The following is a 17,948-nucleotide window of genomic DNA, read 5'->3' as shown; positions in this document are numbered from 1 at the left end:
TCCCCAGCAGCCTTGTGGTGACCCAAAGTCGTCTTCTCCTGGGGAAGGCTCAGGGGAAGGGCAGAGGAGCTAGTTACCTTCACAGAGCTCCAGTGCGATGATGGGGTTCAAATCCAAGCTCTGCCTTCTACTTGCTCTTCGATCTTGGAAGAGTTCATTCACCTCTCTGTGCCTCAGTTTTCTTACCTGGGAAATGAGATGTGAATGGGTCCCACCTACCTCTGGGGACTGCTGTGAGGTTTCCAGGAGATGGCGTTTATAAGGCATGCGGACCAGTGCCGGATGCCCAACTCAACTTGGCAGTGACACGAGCACATGTCCTCGGGTTTTTTTTGTTTGTTTTATGGAGCGTCACTCTGTCGCCCAGCTGGAACGCAGCGACACGATCTCAGCTCACTGCAACCTCCGCCTCGCAGGTTCGAGCGATTCTCCTGCCTCAGCCTCTCGAGTAGCTGAAATTACAGGCAACTGCCACCACACCCAGCTGATTTTTATGTTTTTAGTAGAGATGGAGTTTCACCGTGTTGGCCAGGATGGTCTCGAGCTCCTGACCTCAGGTGATCTACTGCCTTGGCTTCCCAAAGTGCTGGGACTACAGGCATGAGCCACCATGCCTGACATCTCTATTTTCTAAAATAAGAACCCATGAGAGGTGAGAAAATCCTGCCCATCTTCAGATGAGGAAATGGAGGCTCTAAGAAGCCCTCCTGGGTCCTCGAGTTAAGCAAGACGGTTGGAGACATTTTCAAGGAGGATCAGGGAATTCAGGTTTCTGTTCCTAGGAGGTACAGACAGGCCTGGATTCGAGGTCGCTAGGGGCCATTTCTCTGCGGGTGAGCTCACTCAATACGGTTTTCTCCGGAAATCCTCTGTTCCCTCGTCTATAAATAAGATTGAGGACCACTGCTACGTCCTAAGGGTGCACTTGGGATTCACAGTAGGGTGCGTGCCAAGCACAGTGCCTGGCAGCAAGCAGATACCCAGCCTGTGTTAGTTACCAAGTAGGTTTTCACCTTGGTGAGGCTGAGGCGGGAGAATCCCTTGAGCCCTGGAGGTGGAGGTTGCTGTGAGCCAAGATCACGCCACTGCACTCCAGCCTGGGTGACAGAGTGAGACTCTACCTCAGAAATAAAAAATAAAAAAAAATAAAATAAAAAAATTAAAAAAACCCCACCCCACAGAAGTGTGTGATAAATGTCAACTTGACAAATACGAACCTAGCACCCGTGAAGCTCCAGCACTATGCTGGGTGCCGAGGGAGAGATGGCCTGGGCAGAAAGATAGAGACACAGGCCCAAGGAGGGCCCAGTATTTGATTGGAGAGAGAGAGAGGTGAACAATCACGCAGGCCGGGCGCGGTGGCTCACGCCTGCAATCCTAGCAGTTTTGGAGGCCCAGGCGGGTGGATCACGAGGTCAAGAGATCGAGACCATCCTGGTCAACATGGTGAAACCCCGTCTCTACTAAAAATACAAAAATTAGCTGGGCATGGTGGCGCGTGCCTGTAATCCCAGCAACTCAGGAGGCTGAGGCAGGAGAATTGCCTGAACCCAGGAGGTGGAGGTTACGGTGAGCTGAGATCGCGCTATTGCACTCCAGCCTGGGTAACAAGAGCGAAACTTCATATTGTTTTAATTAGCCGGGAGTAGTGGCATGTGTCTGTACTCCCAGCTACTTGGGAGGCTGAGGTGGGAGGATCACTTGAGCCCAGGAATTCGAGGCTGCAGTGAACTATGATCATGCCACTGCACTCAAGCCTGGCCAATAGAGCAAGACCCTGTCTCAAAAACAAACAAACAATTCACACAAATGAGTATTTAACAACAGGGCTTGGCCAGGCAGAGTTGGAAGGAATAGCAATAAATGTAAATGTAACAATTTTCTAGCGTTTCTTGCTGCTTCATGAAGCGAGGTCTCCATGGATTTTCCCAATACTCCTGGAGGCACATGATGAGGCCTGTTTGGAGTGCTGGAAACTGAGGCACAGAGAGGGTTTCCAAAGTAACCCCCACAGAACTGGACCTCAAACCCAGGCTGGACTGTAGACGCTTCCTTTCCTGGGCTCACTGGGCTGGGGTGGCCAACAGGGGCCCAAGGCCAATTTCTGCAGCCCTCCAGCAGGCATGGCCTGTCCCCCTTGTCTGCAGGTGCTGTTCTTACAGTGGCAGGAGGTGAGGTGCACCAACGCCAGCTTCGTGCTCAACGGGGACGATGACGTCTTTGCACACACGGACAATATGGTCTCCTACCTGCAGGCCCATGACCCTGGCCGCCACCTCTTCGTGGGGCAACTGATCCAAAACGTGGGCCCCGTCCGGGTTTCCTGGAGCAAGTACCACGTGCCAAAGATGGTGACTCAGAATGATCGGTACCCACCCTACTGTGCGGGCGGTGGCTTTCTGCTGTCCCGCTTCACGGCCGATGCCCTGCGCCGGGCCGCCCGTGCCTTAGACCTCTTCCCCATTGATGATGTCTTCCTGGGTATGTGTCTGGAACTCGAGGGACTGAAGCCTACCTCCCACAGCGGCATCCGCACGGTTGGCGTGCACGTCCCGTCGCAACGCCTGTCCTCCTTTGACCCCTGCGTCTACCGTGACCTGCTGCTGGTACACCGCTTCCTGCCTTATGAGATGCTGCTCATGTGGGACGCACTGAACCAGCCCAACCTCGCCTGTGGCAAACAGAGACAGACCCACTGAGGCAGCATCAGGGTCCCCAGCCTCTGGGCTCCTGTTTTCATAGGAAGGGGTGACACCTTCCTCCCAGGAAGCTACGATCTTTGTGGTCTGAGCGGAGGGGAGTCCCAGGGAAGGTTTGATGAGTAAATATTCTGGCTGGTGAACTCCTATACATCCTTCAAAACCCACCTGGTATTGTTCCAGCATTCTCCCTGGATGGCTAAAGGAACTCCAGAAAATATCTGTCTTCTGTTTGTGGAAGCTCACGGTAAAAGTGCCTCTGCTAGGGTTCCAACTGTGGATGCATTCATTCCATTTAGATCAAGATCCTACTTCCGCGCTCTGACCTACTTACAAACAGGATGCTAAGCAGCGCGCCTGCAGTGGTGTAAGGGCAGATAAGCGCCACCCAGTTCCAGGCCAACCAGATACTCCTGTGTCCACATAGAGCTGATATGAGAAATATCTTTCAGCCAAGGAGATGAGAGGTTCTGATCTGTGTGTGTTGGGCGGGGGCAGAGGGGCGCACGGGGGGCAAAGTCTCGCTCTGTTGCCAAAGCTAGAGTGCAGTAGCGCGATCTCAACTCATCACAACCTCCGCCTCCTGGGTTCAAGCAATTCTCCTGCCTCAGCCTCCTGAGTAGCTGAAACTACAGTGCGATCGTCGCCCTTTCCTGGGCCTCAGACTACTCAGAAGGTGGTGGGAGGGGACCAGAGAGGTTGTGGAACAGGACGGCCCCTCCTTGCTTGTGGTATCAAATGCTCTGATGGTGGAGGCGTGGGCAGAGGAGGGAGGCAGATGCCCTTTGAAGGTTGTGGGAGCTCAGAGTTTCTGGGGCCCCCATTGGGAGTCAGCCCCTATCCCTGTGTTCCCTAATAATTCAGAGAACAGCATTGGGGCTGGAAGCATCTTTAATGGACATGAGGCCAATAGGCACAGGCCCCACTTCCTGGAGTAGGGAGAGATTCGGGTCTTCCAGCGGCCCCCACCCCGGTATGTTTTACAGATTAGGGGGAGACTGAGTGAGTCAGTGACCCCCTGCAGTCCCCAGCTCCAGGCCTCAGTCTCTGGGACTCATGCTTCACAGGCATTGTGATAGGGCATCCTTGGAGAATAAAAAGTTTTGTGAAGACCTGGAGGTCTTTTTTTCTTTAAAAGCAATTTGTAAGTTTTAACGGAGACAAGTCCACATTCATCCCTAAAAGTTTCGTTTTCCAGTAGAAAATATACATTGGTAAAAACCAGGCAGCCGGGCACGGTGGCTCACGCCTGTAATCCCCACACTTTGAGAGGCTGAGGCGGGCGGATCACGAGGTCAGGAGATCGAGACCAACCTGGCCAATATGGTGAAACCCTATCTCTACTAAAAATACAAAAATTAGGAGGGCATGGTGGCACGTGCCTATAATCCCAGCTACTTGGGAGGCTGAGGCAGGAATCGCTTGAACCCGGGAGGCGGAGGTTGCAGTGAGCCGAGATCGCGCCATTACACTCCAGTCTGGTGACAGGGTGAGACTGTGTCTCAAAAAAACAAAACAAAACAAAAAAACAAGGCATGGGGCAGTGGCTCACAGCTGTAATTCCAGCATATTGGGAGGCAAAGCGGGAGGATCACTTGAGCCCGAGAGTCCCGTATCCTGTCTCTACACAAAATAAAAAATTAGTCGGGCTTGGTGGTACTCACATGCCTGTAGTCTCAGCTACTTGGGAGACTGAGGCAGGAGGATCACTTGAACCCAGGAGGTGGAGGCTGCAGTGAGCCATGATTGCGCCACTGCACTCTAATCTGGGCAGCAACAGAGTGAGATTTTGTCTCAAGAAAACAGAAACAAAACAGGACGTGGGTGAGGCAAAGGCTGCAGGAATTTCTGACCTCATCCCACCCCACCCCCTGCTCAGACACCCTTCACAGCTCCCTATTGCTTTCAGCTCATATCCCCAAAGACAGATTTTTCTTTTTTTTTTTTTTATGAGACAGAGTCTTGCTCTGTCACCCAGGCGGGAGTGCAGTGGTGTGATCTCAGCTCATGGCAACCTCCGCTTCCTGGGTTCAAGTAATTCTCCTGCTCAGCCTCCCGAATATCTGGGATTACAGGTACAGTATGTGCCCCCACGCCCAGCTAATTATTGTGTGTTGTTTTCTTTTTTATTTTGAGATGGAGTTTCGCTCTTGTTACCCAGGCTGGAGTGCAATGGCGTGATCTCGGCTCACCGCAACCTCCGCCTCCTGGGTTCAGGCAATTCTCCTGCCTCAGCCTCCCGAGTAGCTGGGATTACAGGCGTGTGCCACCATGCCCAGCTAATTTTTTGTATTTTTAGTAGAGACGGGGTTTCACCATATTGACCAGGATGGTCTCGATCTCTTGACCTCGTAATCTGCCCGCCCCGGCCTCCCAAAGTGCTGGGATTACAGGCGTGAGCCACCGCGCCCGGCCCTAATTTTTGTGTTTTTGACAGAGACAGGGTTTCACCATGTTGCCCAGGCTGGTCTCAAACTCCTAACCTCAAGTGATCCATCTGCCGTGGCCTCCCAAAGTGCTGGGATTACAGGCCACAGCGCCTGGCCAGCCAAAGACGGATTCTTGCTTCCAGCTTGTCGGCAGACTCAGGAGTGGGGTGAGGGGTGAGAGGCTCCTGGCTGGATTGGTCACTGGGCCCACCTCAGCCTCCTGCTTTCGGCAAGGGCATGACCTCGGCTCACTGCAGCCTCCCTGTCCTCACCAGGCTTACCTGCCCTGATTGGAACTTATCTGCTGCTCTCACTAACTCATCCTTTCCTCCCCTCCTCAAGTATTTATTATGCACCTACTGTGTGCTACACGCCGTGCCCTGTACTCCTCCAGCCAATACTGACCCACCTTGTAGAGAGGAAACGAACCTGAAAATGATCAAATGGGAGGTGCCAGAGAGCAGACAGAGCTTTGAGCAGAATATTTTATTATTTTACTTTATTTTACTGAGCTGGAGTCTCGCTCTGTTGCTCAGGGTGGAGTGCGGTGGCGCAATCTCGGCCGGCTCACTGCAACCTTCACTTCCCGCGTTCAAGCGATTCTCCTGCCTCAGCCTCCTGAGTAACTGGGATTACAGGCACCCGTCACCATGCTCGGCTGATTTTTGTACTTTTAGTAGAGTTGGGGTTTCACCATGCCAACCAGGCTGGTCTCAAACTCCAGACCTCAGGCGATCCACCCGCCTTGGCCTCCCAAAGTGCTGGGATTACAGGCGTGAGCCACCGCGCCTGGCCTTGATTTTATTTTTGAGACAGAGTCTCGCTCTGTGTACAGTGGTGTGATTTCAGCTCACTAATCTCCGCCTCCTAAATTCAAGTGATTCTCATGCCTCAGCCTCCTGAGTTGCTGGGATTACAAGCATGTGCCACCATGCCCAGCTAATGTTTGTATTTTTAGTACAGACAGCGTTTCACCATGTTGGCCAGGCTGGTCTCCAACTCCTGGCCTCAAGGGATCCACCTGCCTCAACCTCCCAAAGTGTTGGGATTAAGGCATAAGCCATTGCACCAGCCTTAGCAGAATTTACAAGGCAATAGGGCCGGACACAATGGCTCATGCCTATGATTCCAGGGCTTTGGGAGGCCAAGGTGGGAGGATCACTTGAGCCCAGGAGTTCAAGACCAGCCTGGGCCACACAGCAAGACCCTATCTCTACAGGAAAAAAAAAAAAAAGTCAAGCATGGTGGTGCCCACCTGTGGCCCCAGCTACTTGGAAAGCTGAAATGGGAGGACCACTGGAGCCTGGGAGGTTGAGGGTGCAGTGAGCCAGGACCACACCACTGCACTCCAGCCCAGGTGAGAGAGACCTTGTTTCAAAAATAAAATGAGGCCGGGCATGGTGGCTCACGCCTGTAATCCCAGCACTTTGGGAGTCAGAGGCAGGTGGGTCACCTGAGGTCAGGAGTTTGAGACCAGCCTGACCAACATGGTAAAACCCCATCTCTACTAAAAATACAAAAATTAGCCGGGTATTGTGTCACATGCCTGTAATCCCAGCTACTCGGGAGGCTGAGGCATGAGAATTGCTGGAACCTGGAAGGTGGAGGCTGGAGAATCGCTTTAACCTGGAAAAGGAAGGTTGCAGTGAGCTGGGATCATCCCACTGCACTCCAGCCTGGGTGACAGAGTGAGACTCTGTCTCAAAAAAAAAAAAACCAAAACAACAAAATAAAATGAGCCGGTGGGTGGCTCAAACCTGTAATCCTAGCACTTTGGGAGGCCAAGGCAGATGGATCACTTGAGACTGAGGGTTCACGACCAGCCTGGGCAACAGAGCGAGATCCTGTCTCAAACGTCAATCAATGGGTTTTGCCACGATCATTTTCAGACATTTGTGTCTAGTGTCTACCATTCTAGGTCCTCAGGGCTCAGGACTCCCATGGGCCTTGGTAGAGACCTTGGCTCAAGTCCAGCACTTAATCCTTCCCACCCTGTGTGACCTTGGCAAGCAGCCGTCTCCCTGGGCCTCAGTTTCCCCACTTTGCATAGCAATGCGTCTCTAGATATCAAGCTCCTGGAAGTGCCTGTGGGTCTGTGGCTGCTAGGGGACAAGCCCACATGGGACTAACGGAGGCTGGTCCCTTTTTCTATGGAAAATGCAGAAAGCTGTTTTGTGTTGTTTATTTACTAGGAGACAGCAGGAAGGGGTGTTACACAGGCAGGGAGCAGGGCATCGGGCTCCTCCAGAGTGAGGACATTTGGCTCTCAGTGTCCAGCATCTGTGAAAGCGGGGGATCCCCCAGGCCAGGGCTTAGGGTGTGATTTATTCTACAGTTAACACCACAGGCTGCAGGTGGCATTGGTCTGGGGTAGATAGTGAGCATCTCGTCCCAGGAGGTAATCAACGATGTTCCTGCAGATGTGGGACTTTATGGTGCTGTGTGGTCTCAGGAGCTCAGCAGACCAGACCCCTCGGGGCATCAGGCCACGCTGAGGCTGCACCCAAGAAGGAATCATCAGGGACAGAGGGTCAGCAGGTCTTGTTGGCTACAGCCACTGAGGCAGCAGTAGCGTGCAGGGTTGCTGGTAGCTGCGCGGCGGGGACGGAGATGGTGAGAGGTCTGGGGTGGGGGCTGCAGGCCGGGTCCTCCCAGCGCAGGCTCACTGTTGGCCACCAGTCCATAGAGGAGATGTCGTCTCTCCAGCCACTGCAGCAGTTCACCTGGGGACAGAGCGGAACTCAGAGCCAGGACCACAGAGGACACCCCACCCCCGGCTGCATGTGCACGAATCCACACACTCACATTCCACTGACTGATCCACAGAACACTCATCATGCATGCAAATAAAAAGTGAGCAATAGCCGGGCATGGTAGCTGACGCCTGTAATCCCAGCACTTTGGGAGGCTGAGTGCGCAGATCACTGAAGGTCAGGAATTCAAGACCAGCCTGACCAACATGGTGAAACCCCATCTCTACTAAAAAATACAAAAATTAGGCCCGGTGAGGTGGCTCACACCTGTAATCCCAGCACTTTGGGAGGCTGAGGCAGGTGGATCATGAAGTCAAGAGATCGAGGCCATCCTGGCTAACACGGTGAAACCCTGTCTCTACTAAAAATACGAAAAATTAGCCAGGTGTGGTGGCAAGCGCCTGTAGTCCCAGCTACTCAGGAGGCTAAGCCAGGAGAATCGCTTGAACCTGGGAGGTGGAGGTTGCAGTGAGCCAGGATTGCACCACTGCACTCCAGCCTGGGGAGGCAGAGCGAGAATCCATCTTGAAAAAAATAAAAATTAGCTGGGCGTGCTAGTGAGAACCTGCGATCCCAGCTACTCAGGAGGCTGAGGCAAGAGAATCGCTCAAACCCAGGAGGTGGAGGTTGCAGGCAGCTGAGATCACACCACTGCACTCCAGGCTGGGCGTCAAGAATGAAACTCCTTCTCAAAAAAAAAAAAGTGAGTACTTATTAAACACCTGCTGTATGCCAGACACCTGGTTAATCATCTCATCCACTCAACTCATGTCCACACTCACGTCCCCAGCTGCGTGCACCCCCATATGCCACCTGTGCACCCCAAGCCCTGCCCAAGGAATATCAGGGCTCTTGGAGCCATAGATGATGTCAGTTTCCTCAATAGGTCTGAGAGTCCGTGAGGCATCCAGAGCAGGTCAGAGACCCACCCACAGACTCATGGCACTGAGACATGCAGGGGTGTGCGTGTGTCTGTGAGTCCACTTCTTGGTCACCCACACATGCATGGTGGACCCACAGACATACACACACCACCACGTGGACACACCGGTAGCCCCCACCTCTGGATCCCTACCCCACCCCTCCATTAGAGTGGCTCATCGAGGCATGTGGACACAAATTAACACATCTGCACAAAGTTGTCTTACATACCTTCACCAGGGCCAGGACTAGGGTGGGGAGAATAAGGAACAAAGCCATCGGGATTTTGTTTTTTTTCAGACGGAGTTTCGCTCTTGTCACCCAGGCTGGAGTGCAGTGGCATAATCCCTGCTCGCTGCAACCTCCACCTCCCAGGTTCAAGCGGTTCTCCTGCCTCAGCCTCCCAAGTAGCTGGGATTACAGGTATGCAACACCTGTTGTATTTTTTCTTTTTTGAGATGGAGTTTCACTCTTGTTGCCCAGGCTGGAGTGCAATGGCGCGATCTCGGCTCACTGCAACCTCCGCCTCCTGGGTTCAAGCAATTCTCCTGCCTCAGCCTCCCGAGTAGCTGGGATTACAGGCATGTGCCACCACACCAGCTGATTTTGTATTTTTAGTAGAGACGGGATTTCTCCTTGTTGGTCAGGCTGGTCTCATCAGGTGATCCGCCCCCCTTGGCCTCCCAAAATGCTGGGATTACAGGCGTGAGCCACTGTAGCTGGCCTATTTATTTTTTTGAGACAGAATCTCAAAAAAGGAGGTGGAGTTTGCAGTGCTGTGGAGCAATTTCGATCTCGGCTCACTGCAGCCTCCACCTCCCGGGTTCAAGAGATTCTCGTGCCTCAGCCTCCCGAGTAGCTGGGATTACAGGCACGCACTACCACACCTGGCTAATTTTTTTTTTTTTTAGACGGAGTTTCACTCTTGTTACCCAGGCTGGAGTGCAATGGCTCGATCTCGGCTCACCGCAACCTCCGCCTCCTGGGTTCAGGCAATTCTCCTGCCTCAGCCTCCTGAGTAGCTGGGATTACAGGCACATGCCACCACGCCCAGCTGATTTTTTGTATTTTTAGTAGAGATGGGGTTTCACCATGTTGACCAGGATGGTCTTGATCCCTTGACCTCGTGATCCACCCGCCTCGGCCTCCCAAAGTGCTGGGATTACAGGCTTGAGCCACCGCGCCCAGCCTAATTTTGTATTTTTAATAAAGACAGCGTTTCACTGTGTTGGCCAGGCTGGTCTCGAACTCCTGACCTCAGGTGATCTGCCCGCCTTGGCCTCCCAAAGTGCTGGGATTACAGGTGTGAGCCACTGCGCCTGGTTTCATATGTTTTCAGTGGTGTGCTATTCTGAGTAGCGCTGTGAAATCTCACGCTGTCATGCAGGGGACATGAGTCCGTCCTTTGTCTAGCATATCCACAGTTTGCGGACCCTGCCCATTCCTGTTAATTACTTAGTAGCCGTCTTGGTGACCAGATGAACTGCAATGTTATCTCAGTGCCCCTGTTCAAGTAACCCTTCTTTTACTTCTTCATGCCCTCAAAGCTCAAGAGTAGGCAACTCAGACATTACAGAGAAGAAACCAAGTGCTTCCTTTAAGTGAAAATGTGAAAGCTCTCAACTTCATAAAGAAAGGAAAAAAAAAAAAAAAGTACTTGGTGGCCAGACCTGTAATCCCGGGCCTTTGGGAGGGTCAGGCGGGCGGATTGCCTGAGCTCAGGAGTTCGAGACCAGCCTAAGCAATATGGTGAAACCCCCATCACTACTAATAATACAAAAGTTAGCCAGATGTGGTGACATGTTCCTATAGTCCCAGCTCCTCGGGAGGCTGAGGTGGGAGGATCGCTTGAGCCTGGGAAATAGAGGCTGCAATGAGCTGAGATCATGCCACTGCACGCCAGCCTGTGTGACAGAGTGAGACCCTGTCTCAAAAAATATAGATATTAATAATATTATGTTTTCTTTCTTTGAGACAGGGGGTCTCTGTCTCAGGCTGAGTCTTATATTGCCCAGGCTGGTCTCAAACTCCTGGCTTCAAGTGGTCCTCCCTCCTCAGCCTCCTGAATAGCAGGGATTACAAGCAAGAGCCACCACGTCCAGCAAGATAAGTATTTTAATGCAATACTTTTCATACCAAATTTTAAATACTTGTAGAAAGGCCAGGCACGCGGCCGGGCGCGGTGGCTCAAGCCTGTAATCCCAGCACTTTGGGAGGCTGAGGTGGGTGGATCACGAGGTCAAGAGATCGAGACCATCCTGGTCAACATGGTGAAACCCTGTCTCTACTAAAAATACAAAAAAATTAGCTGGGCGTGGTGGCACGTCCCTGTAATCCCGGCTACTCAGGAGGCTGAGGCAGGAGAATTGCCTGAACCCAGGAGGCGGAGGTTGCGGTGAACCAAGATCACGCCATTGCACTCCAGCCTGGGTAACAAGAGTGAAACTCCGTCTCAAAAAAAAAAAAAAAAAAAAAAAAAAAGAAAGGCCAGGCATGGTGGCTCACACATGCAATCCCAACATTTTAGGAGGCTGAAGTGGGCAGATCACTTAGGTTTAGGAGTTCAAGATCAACCTAGCCATCATAGTGAAACCCTATCTCTACTAAAAATACACAGTTCAGATACAGTGGCTCACACCTGTAATTCCAGCACCTTGGAAGGCCAAGGTGGGCAGATCACCTGAGGTCAGGAGTTCAAGACCTGCCTGGCCAACATGGTGAAACCTTGTCTCTATTAAAAGTAGATACACACAAAAAAATCAGCTGGGCATGTTGGCGGGTGCCTGTAGTCCCAGCTACTTGGGAGGTTGAGGCAGGAGAACTGGTTAAACTCAGGAGGTGGAAGTTGCACTAAGCTGATCTCATGCCATTGCACTTCAGCCTGAGTGACAGAGCAAGACTCCATCTCAAACAAACAAACAAAATACAAAAATTAGCTGGGTGTGGTGGCGCGTGCCTGTAGTCCCAGCTACTCCGGAGGCTGAGGAAGGAGAATCACTTGAACTCGGGAGGCAAAGGTTGCAGTGAGCCGAGATCGTGCCACCGCACTCTGGCTCTGGTGATGGAGCAAGGCTCTGTCTCAAAATAAATAAATATAAAACAATAAAATACTTTTCAAAATCAGTACTTTTATTTATTTATTTACCTTGAGTCAGAGTCTGCTCTGTTGCCAGGCTGGAGTGCAGTGGCGCAATCTTGGCTCACTGCAACCCCTACTCCCAGGTTCAAGCCATTCCCTGCCTCAGCCTCCCGAGTAGCTGAGACTACACGCGCCCACCACCAAGCTCGGCGAATTTTTTGTATTTTTAGTAGAGACCGGGTTTCACCATGGCCAGGATGGTCTCGATCTCCTGACCTCATGATCCACCCACCTCGGCCTTCCAAAGTGCTGGGATTCCACCCGTGAGCCACCGCGCCCGGCTTAAATACTTTTAAGGCTGGATACAGTGACTCGTCTCTATTTCCAACACTTTGGAAGGTCAAGGTGGGAGGATCACTTGAGCCCAGGAGTTTGAGACCAGACCAGGCATCACAGTGAGACTTCTTCTCTGCAAAAAAGGAAAAAAAAAAAAGTTTGGGGCGTGGTGGCAGCACCTGTATCCCAGCTACTCCAGAGAACGAGGCAGGAGGATCGTTTGAGCCTGCAGTGAGCCGTGATCGCACCACTGCACTCCATCCTGGGCATCGGAGTGAGACTCTGCCTCAAAAAACAAAAGCAAGAAGCAAAATTAAGGCAGAAATTCATGAAGATCAAAATACCGAAATTTTGAGACAGGATCTCACCACCTACTTGCAAGAGCCTGCCTCTCCTGCCTCACTCTGTTTCTGGTCCCACAGGGGACTCATGCCCCTGGGGACTTTCACATGCTCGCGCACACACTCCAGTGGGGACCCACGATCTGCGCACGCAGCCGGCAGGTGAGCGCCGGGCGCACCTCGGCTTCCCAGAGCGCTGCCCCCGCCTGTCCCCACTCACCGTCGCCAGCAGCCACAGGCCTCCTGGCCTCCGCGGACCAGCGGGGACCCCCGCACACGCGCACCAGCGCGCGCACGAAGTGGTGGCCGCACAGTTTCTCACGCATCTCTGGGGTGGGCGCGGGGCCCAACGCGAACACCAGGGCGGGGCCCAGCAGCACCAGCGCCCAGGCAGGCAGTCGGGGGTCCATGGTGGTGGGTGGCCCCTGGGCCAAGCGGGGACCCGCTTTATAGGCGCCTGGGCCGCCCCCGCTGGGGGCCTTGGAGAAGGAACAGAACATTCTTCAGGACCGCCCAGGAAGAAGGTCAAGGGTGGGGTTCGTCCCGGGGCCTTTCTCTCAGGGCCAGGGCCTTGGATGTACCTCCCGCAGAGGGAGCACTGGGCAAGGAGTCTTTCTTTTTTATTTTTTTCTTATTTTCTTTTATTGTTTTTTTCACGGTCAGTCTTAAGGTTATACCTGAATCTTTTTTTTTTTTTTTTTTTTTTTTTTAATTTATTTTGTGTTTTAAAGAGAGGGAGTCTCAATGTTGCCCAGGCTGGAGTGCAGTGGCTATTCACAGGCGCGATGCCACTACTGATCAGCATGGGAGTTTTGACCTGCTGCACTTCCGACCTGGGCTGGTTCACCCCTCCTTAGGCAACCAGGTGGTTCCCCGCTCCCGGGAGGTGACCATATTGTTTACAAACTTAGTGCGGACACCCGATCAGCATAGCACTACAGCCCAGAACTCCCGGGCTCAAGCGATCCTCCAGCCTCAGCCTCCCAAGTAACTGGGACTACAGGCATGACCTTGCCCGGCTCTTTTTAACTTTTTAATATATTCTTTTGTTTATTTTATTTTATTTTATTATTTATTTATTTATTTATTTGAGACGGAGTTTCGCTCTTGTTACCCAGGCTGGAGTGCAATGGCGCGATCTCGGCTCACCGCAACCTCCGCCTCCTGGGTTCAGGGAATTCTCCTACCTCAGCCTCCTGAGTAGCTGGGATTACAGGCACGCGCCACCATGCGTGCCTGTAATTTGTATTTGTAATTTGTAATTTGTAATTTGTATTTTGTAACTAAAAATACAAAACACCAGCTAATGTTTTGTATTTTTAGTAGAGACGGGGTTTCACCATGTTGACCAGGATGGTCTAGATCTCTTGACTTCATGATCCACCCGCCTCGGCCTCCCAAAGTGCTAGGATTACAGGCTTGAGCCACCGCGCCCGGCCTATTTTATTTTATTTTTGAGCCAGAGTTTCTCTCTGTCGCCCAGGCTAGAGTGCAGTGACTCCATCTGAGCTCACTGCAACTTCAGACTCCCGGGTTCAAGCGAGTCTCCAGACTCAGCCTCCTGAGTAGCAGGGATTACAGGTGCATGCCACCCTGCCCAGCTAATATTTTTGTATTATTATTATTTTTTTTTCAGTAGAGGCTGGGTTTTGCCATGTTGGCCAGGCTGGTCTCCAACTCCTGACCTCAAGCGATCCGCCTGCCTTAGCCTCCCACAGTGCCGGGATTATAGGCATGAGCCACCACACCCAGCCATTTAAAAATTTTAATTGTAGAGATGGGAGTCTTGCTATGTTGCCCAGGCTCATCTAGAACTCAAGTGGCCCTCCCTCCTCGGCCTTCCAAAATGCTGGGATTACAGATGTGAGCCATCATACACAGCCAAGTCTTTGCTATTGTCTTCACCATTTTGAGGAAGTAAAATAGTCAACTGAAAAATAATAATCCTGCATTTTCTAGGGGGCAGGAGGGAAGACAGCGGGCATCTTCCAAGACCAAGAATTTTGTTTTTTTGTTTTTTTGTTGTTTTTTTTACTGCACAAATAAGAAAACAGGCACAGAGGCCAGGCTCAGTGGCTCATGCCTGGAAATCCAGGCGCTTTGGGAGGCTGGGGCAGGCAGATCACTTGAGGTCGGGAGTTCGAGACCAGCTTGCCCAATATGATGAAACCCCGTCTCTACTAAATACAAAAATTAGCTGGGTGTGGTGGCGCATGCCTGTAATCCCAGCTACTCGGGAAGCTGAGGCAGGAGAATCACTTGAACCCAGGAGCAGAGATTGCAGTAAGCCAAGATCACGCCACTGCACTCCAGCCAGGGGGAACAGAGTGAGACTCCATCTCAAAACAAAAACAAAAAAAAAAAAAGAAAAAAAAAGAAAACGAAAACTGAGTCACAAAGAGAGGACCCCAGACTTGCCCAAAATCACAGGAGACCAGGAAGAGCCAGATCTTCTCAAGACGCCTGACACACAGGGCTGGGGGTGTCCCGTTGGAAGCTCTGCCTCCCCAGCATGGCGGTCCCTTCTGGGTGAGCGGGGGCTGAGGGGGGACCCAGAACAGATCGAGCTTTGTTAGTTCAGTGTCTGCTTGGCCCCGGCTTTGTGCCTAGGGGATCTCATGGCTTTATTTTACCAAGGAGTGAAACTGAGGCTGAGAGAGGGAAGGATGCTTGACCTGAGGCGGGAGAGAGCCTGGGCTGGAATTCGGGTCTTGCTTGACCCCCCAGCAGGTGCCTCCCTCTTTCTACCACGTTAGGCTGCTCTCTGGGTATCTCTCTCCACGTCTTTCTTTTTTTTTTTTTTTTTCTGAAGTGGAGTCTTGCTCTGTCGCCCAGGCTGAAGTGCACAGGTGTGATCAGGACTCATGGCAACCTCCGCCTCCCAGTTTTAACAATTCTCCTGCCTCAGCCTCCCGAGTAGCCGGCATTACAGGCATACGCCAGCACGCCAAGCGAATTTTTGTGCTTTTAGTAGAGACAGGGTTTGGCCATGTTGGCCAGGCTGGTCTCGAACTCCCGACCTCAAGTGATCCTCCTGCCTTGGCCTCCCAAAGTGCTGGGATTACAGGCGTGAGCCACTGCGCCCGGCCATTCTCCACATCTTTCTAGCAGTTATGAGGTGCACACAGCTGGGGGTGGCCTGGTCCCAGTGATGTTGGTCCCCGCCCCACAGCCATGCCTCCCCAAGCCTGGCCTTGTACTCTGACCACCCAGAGAACAGCCTGTTCCTTCCCCACCCACAGAGAGCCTGTAATCTCCCCCAGGCTGCAGCCAAGGCCAGCAGTTAAGGCTAGGAGTGAGGGGCTCTGTCCTTGAGGGTCCCAGCCAAGCCTCACCCACGGGTCCTCCTCCACCAGCCTACCCTGAGGCCCCCACAGTGGCCCCTTGAAAGGTCTCTGGCCCACAGCCCTAACCACATCCCTCCCAGCTCACACACCCTCTGAGGTTCCCCACTGCCCCAAGTCGAGCACAAACCATCTTTTCCACTGAATTTCTTTATTCAGTCAACAAACACTCCCAGAGTCCCCTCTGTGCCGAGGCCTTGGCCCGGCCCCCAAGTAACCCCAAGGTCAGGAAAGGCAGCTGGACACAGACACTTCCCCAGCCCCAGGGTCAGAGTGGGCCTGGAGGGAAGGACAGGGCTGGAATAGTGGTGGGGGTATGTGAGGGAAGGCTGCCAGCGTTCTACAAGATGGATAAAAGGTTTCTAAGGCGGCAAAAGGGGCAGAAAAGCTTTACCGATTGGTGAGGAGGCGCTTCACCTGCATGAGAATCCCTGTCACCAGTCAGAAAGTTGACCCTGCCCAGCCAAGGGGTAAGCTCTGCCCATTTTGCAGGGGACAGAACTGAGACCCAGAGAGGGAAAGGAACTTGCCCACCGTCACACAGCGCAGAAGTGCAAAACCCTAGGCTTCAATACCTGGGTTCTTAACCCCTTACTCAGCCTTCTCGTGCTTGGCATGCTGTTCCCTCTGCCAGAAACGTCTTTCCTTCCCCTGATTGCCTGAAAAGTTCCTGCCAGGTTCTGTGTCATCCCTTTGTGGCCCTTATAGGGTGAGGACAGAAGGGGTCCCATCAGACAGATGAGAAAACTGAAGCCCTGGGACAGTCAGGTACTGTGAGGGTGGACTGAGACTCCAGCCTCTCCTGCTTCCTTACAGAATCCCAGACAGACACACGGGCTCCCCGCAAAAGGCAGAGTTCCAGCCAGGGCAACTGCTCTCATCCAGAGAAACAGACAAGGGGGAACAGAAGTCAGATCAGATATTTAAAGCCACACTAATGTCCCCATTGGAAATAAGACTCAAAACTGGGTGCCTGTAGTCCCAGCTGAGGCAGGAGGATTACTGTAGCCCAGGAGTTGGAGACCAGCCTGGCCAACAGAGCAAGATCCTGTCTCTTAAAAAAAAAAAAATAGTAATAGGCCAGGCATGGTGGCTCATGCCTGTAATCCCAGCACTTTGGGAGGCTGAGGTGGGCAGATCATCTGAGGTTGGGAGTTCAAGACCAGCCTGACCAACATGGAGAAACCCCGTCTCTACTAAAAAAAACAAAATTAGCTGGGCGTGGTGTCGTATGCCTGTAATTCCAGCTACTCGGGAGGCTGAGGCAGGAGAACTGCTTGAACCAGGGAGGCAGAGGTTGCCGTGAGCCGAGATGGCGCCATTGCAGTCCAGCCTGGGCGACAAGAGTGAAACTCTGCCTCAATAATAATAATAATAATAATAATAATAATAATAATAATAATAATAAATTTAGAAAAACAAAAACCCAGGCACAGTGGATCATGCCTGTGATTCCAACATTTTGCGAGGCTGAGGCAGGAGGATCACTTGAGGTCAGAGCTCGAGATCAGCCTAGCCTTCACGGTAAACCTTGTTTCTGCTAAAACTACAAAAATTAGCTGGGTGTGGTGGTGCACACCTGTAATCCCAGCTACTCGGGAGGCTGAGGCAGAAGAATCGCTTAAGCCTGGGAAACAGAAGTTATGTTGAGCCGAGATCACACCACTGCCCTCCACCCTGGGTAATAGAGTGAGACTGTCTCAAAAAAGAGAGAGGAGAGAGAGAGAAAGAGAGAGAGAGAGAGAGAGAGAGACAGAAAGGAAACTCAGGGGGCCAGGGCTTGAGGCGATGGGAAGGTGGGAGGGACATCAATTTGGTTCCTTGCGTCTTTGGGCCAGGACTCAGAGACATCACTGCCACATCTGCCCATCTGTCTTGAATCTTAACAAATCCAACAGGCTACAGGCTATTCCACAAGCCACGGGAAGCCCCGAAATGCAATGTCACGGGGGTGTTCCTGAAGTAGAGGACCCTCCTAAGGCCTCTGAGGCCCAGAGAGGGGCAGCTCCCTGCCTAAGGTCACACAGCCAGTCAACAGAGACCTAG

The 17,948-nt window shown here is 52.3% G+C and overlaps 2 protein-coding genes across 3 annotated transcripts in view; one reads left to right on the top strand and one right to left on the bottom strand.

Annotated features, from left to right (window-relative positions):
• Positions 1-3,809, top strand: part of B3GNT3 (UDP-GlcNAc:betaGal beta-1,3-N-acetylglucosaminyltransferase 3) — a 10,253-nt gene extending 6,444 nt beyond the window's left edge. Inside the window, exon 3 of the mRNA XM_010330143.3 lies at positions 2,148-3,809. Coding sequence (XP_010328445.1) covers positions 2,148-2,699 — 552 coding nt within the window. The 3' untranslated portion in view covers positions 2,700-3,809. The remainder of the gene's footprint in view (positions 1-2,147) is intronic.
• Positions 3,810-7,294: 3,485 nt separating this feature from the next.
• Positions 7,295-13,728, bottom strand: INSL3 (insulin like 3). Of its 2 annotated transcripts, XM_039466556.2 has the most exons (4): positions 12,779-13,728; positions 12,273-12,350; positions 11,439-11,455; positions 7,311-7,851 (listed from the first exon to the last, which is right to left on the bottom strand). In XM_039466556.2, the coding sequence occupies exons 1-4, from the start codon at positions 13,056-13,058 to the stop codon at positions 7,660-7,662; spliced, it is 567 nt and encodes a 188-aa protein (XP_039322490.2). In that variant the 5' UTR covers positions 13,059-13,728; the 3' UTR covers positions 7,311-7,659. The 2 variants fall into 2 exon arrangements, with proteins under 2 accessions (XP_003942322.2, XP_039322490.2); XM_003942273.4 differs by lacking the exons at positions 11,439-11,455; positions 12,273-12,350 and having other exon boundaries at positions 7,295-7,851.
• Between the last annotated feature and the right edge of the window lie 4,220 nt (positions 13,729-17,948).

Source organism: Saimiri boliviensis, chromosome 14, assembly GCF_048565385.1.
Source record: "Saimiri boliviensis isolate mSaiBol1 chromosome 14, mSaiBol1.pri, whole genome shotgun sequence".
Lineage (NCBI taxonomy): Eukaryota > Metazoa > Chordata > Mammalia > Primates > Cebidae > Saimiri > Saimiri boliviensis.
This window is presented reverse-complemented; position numbering and strand designations above follow the sequence as displayed.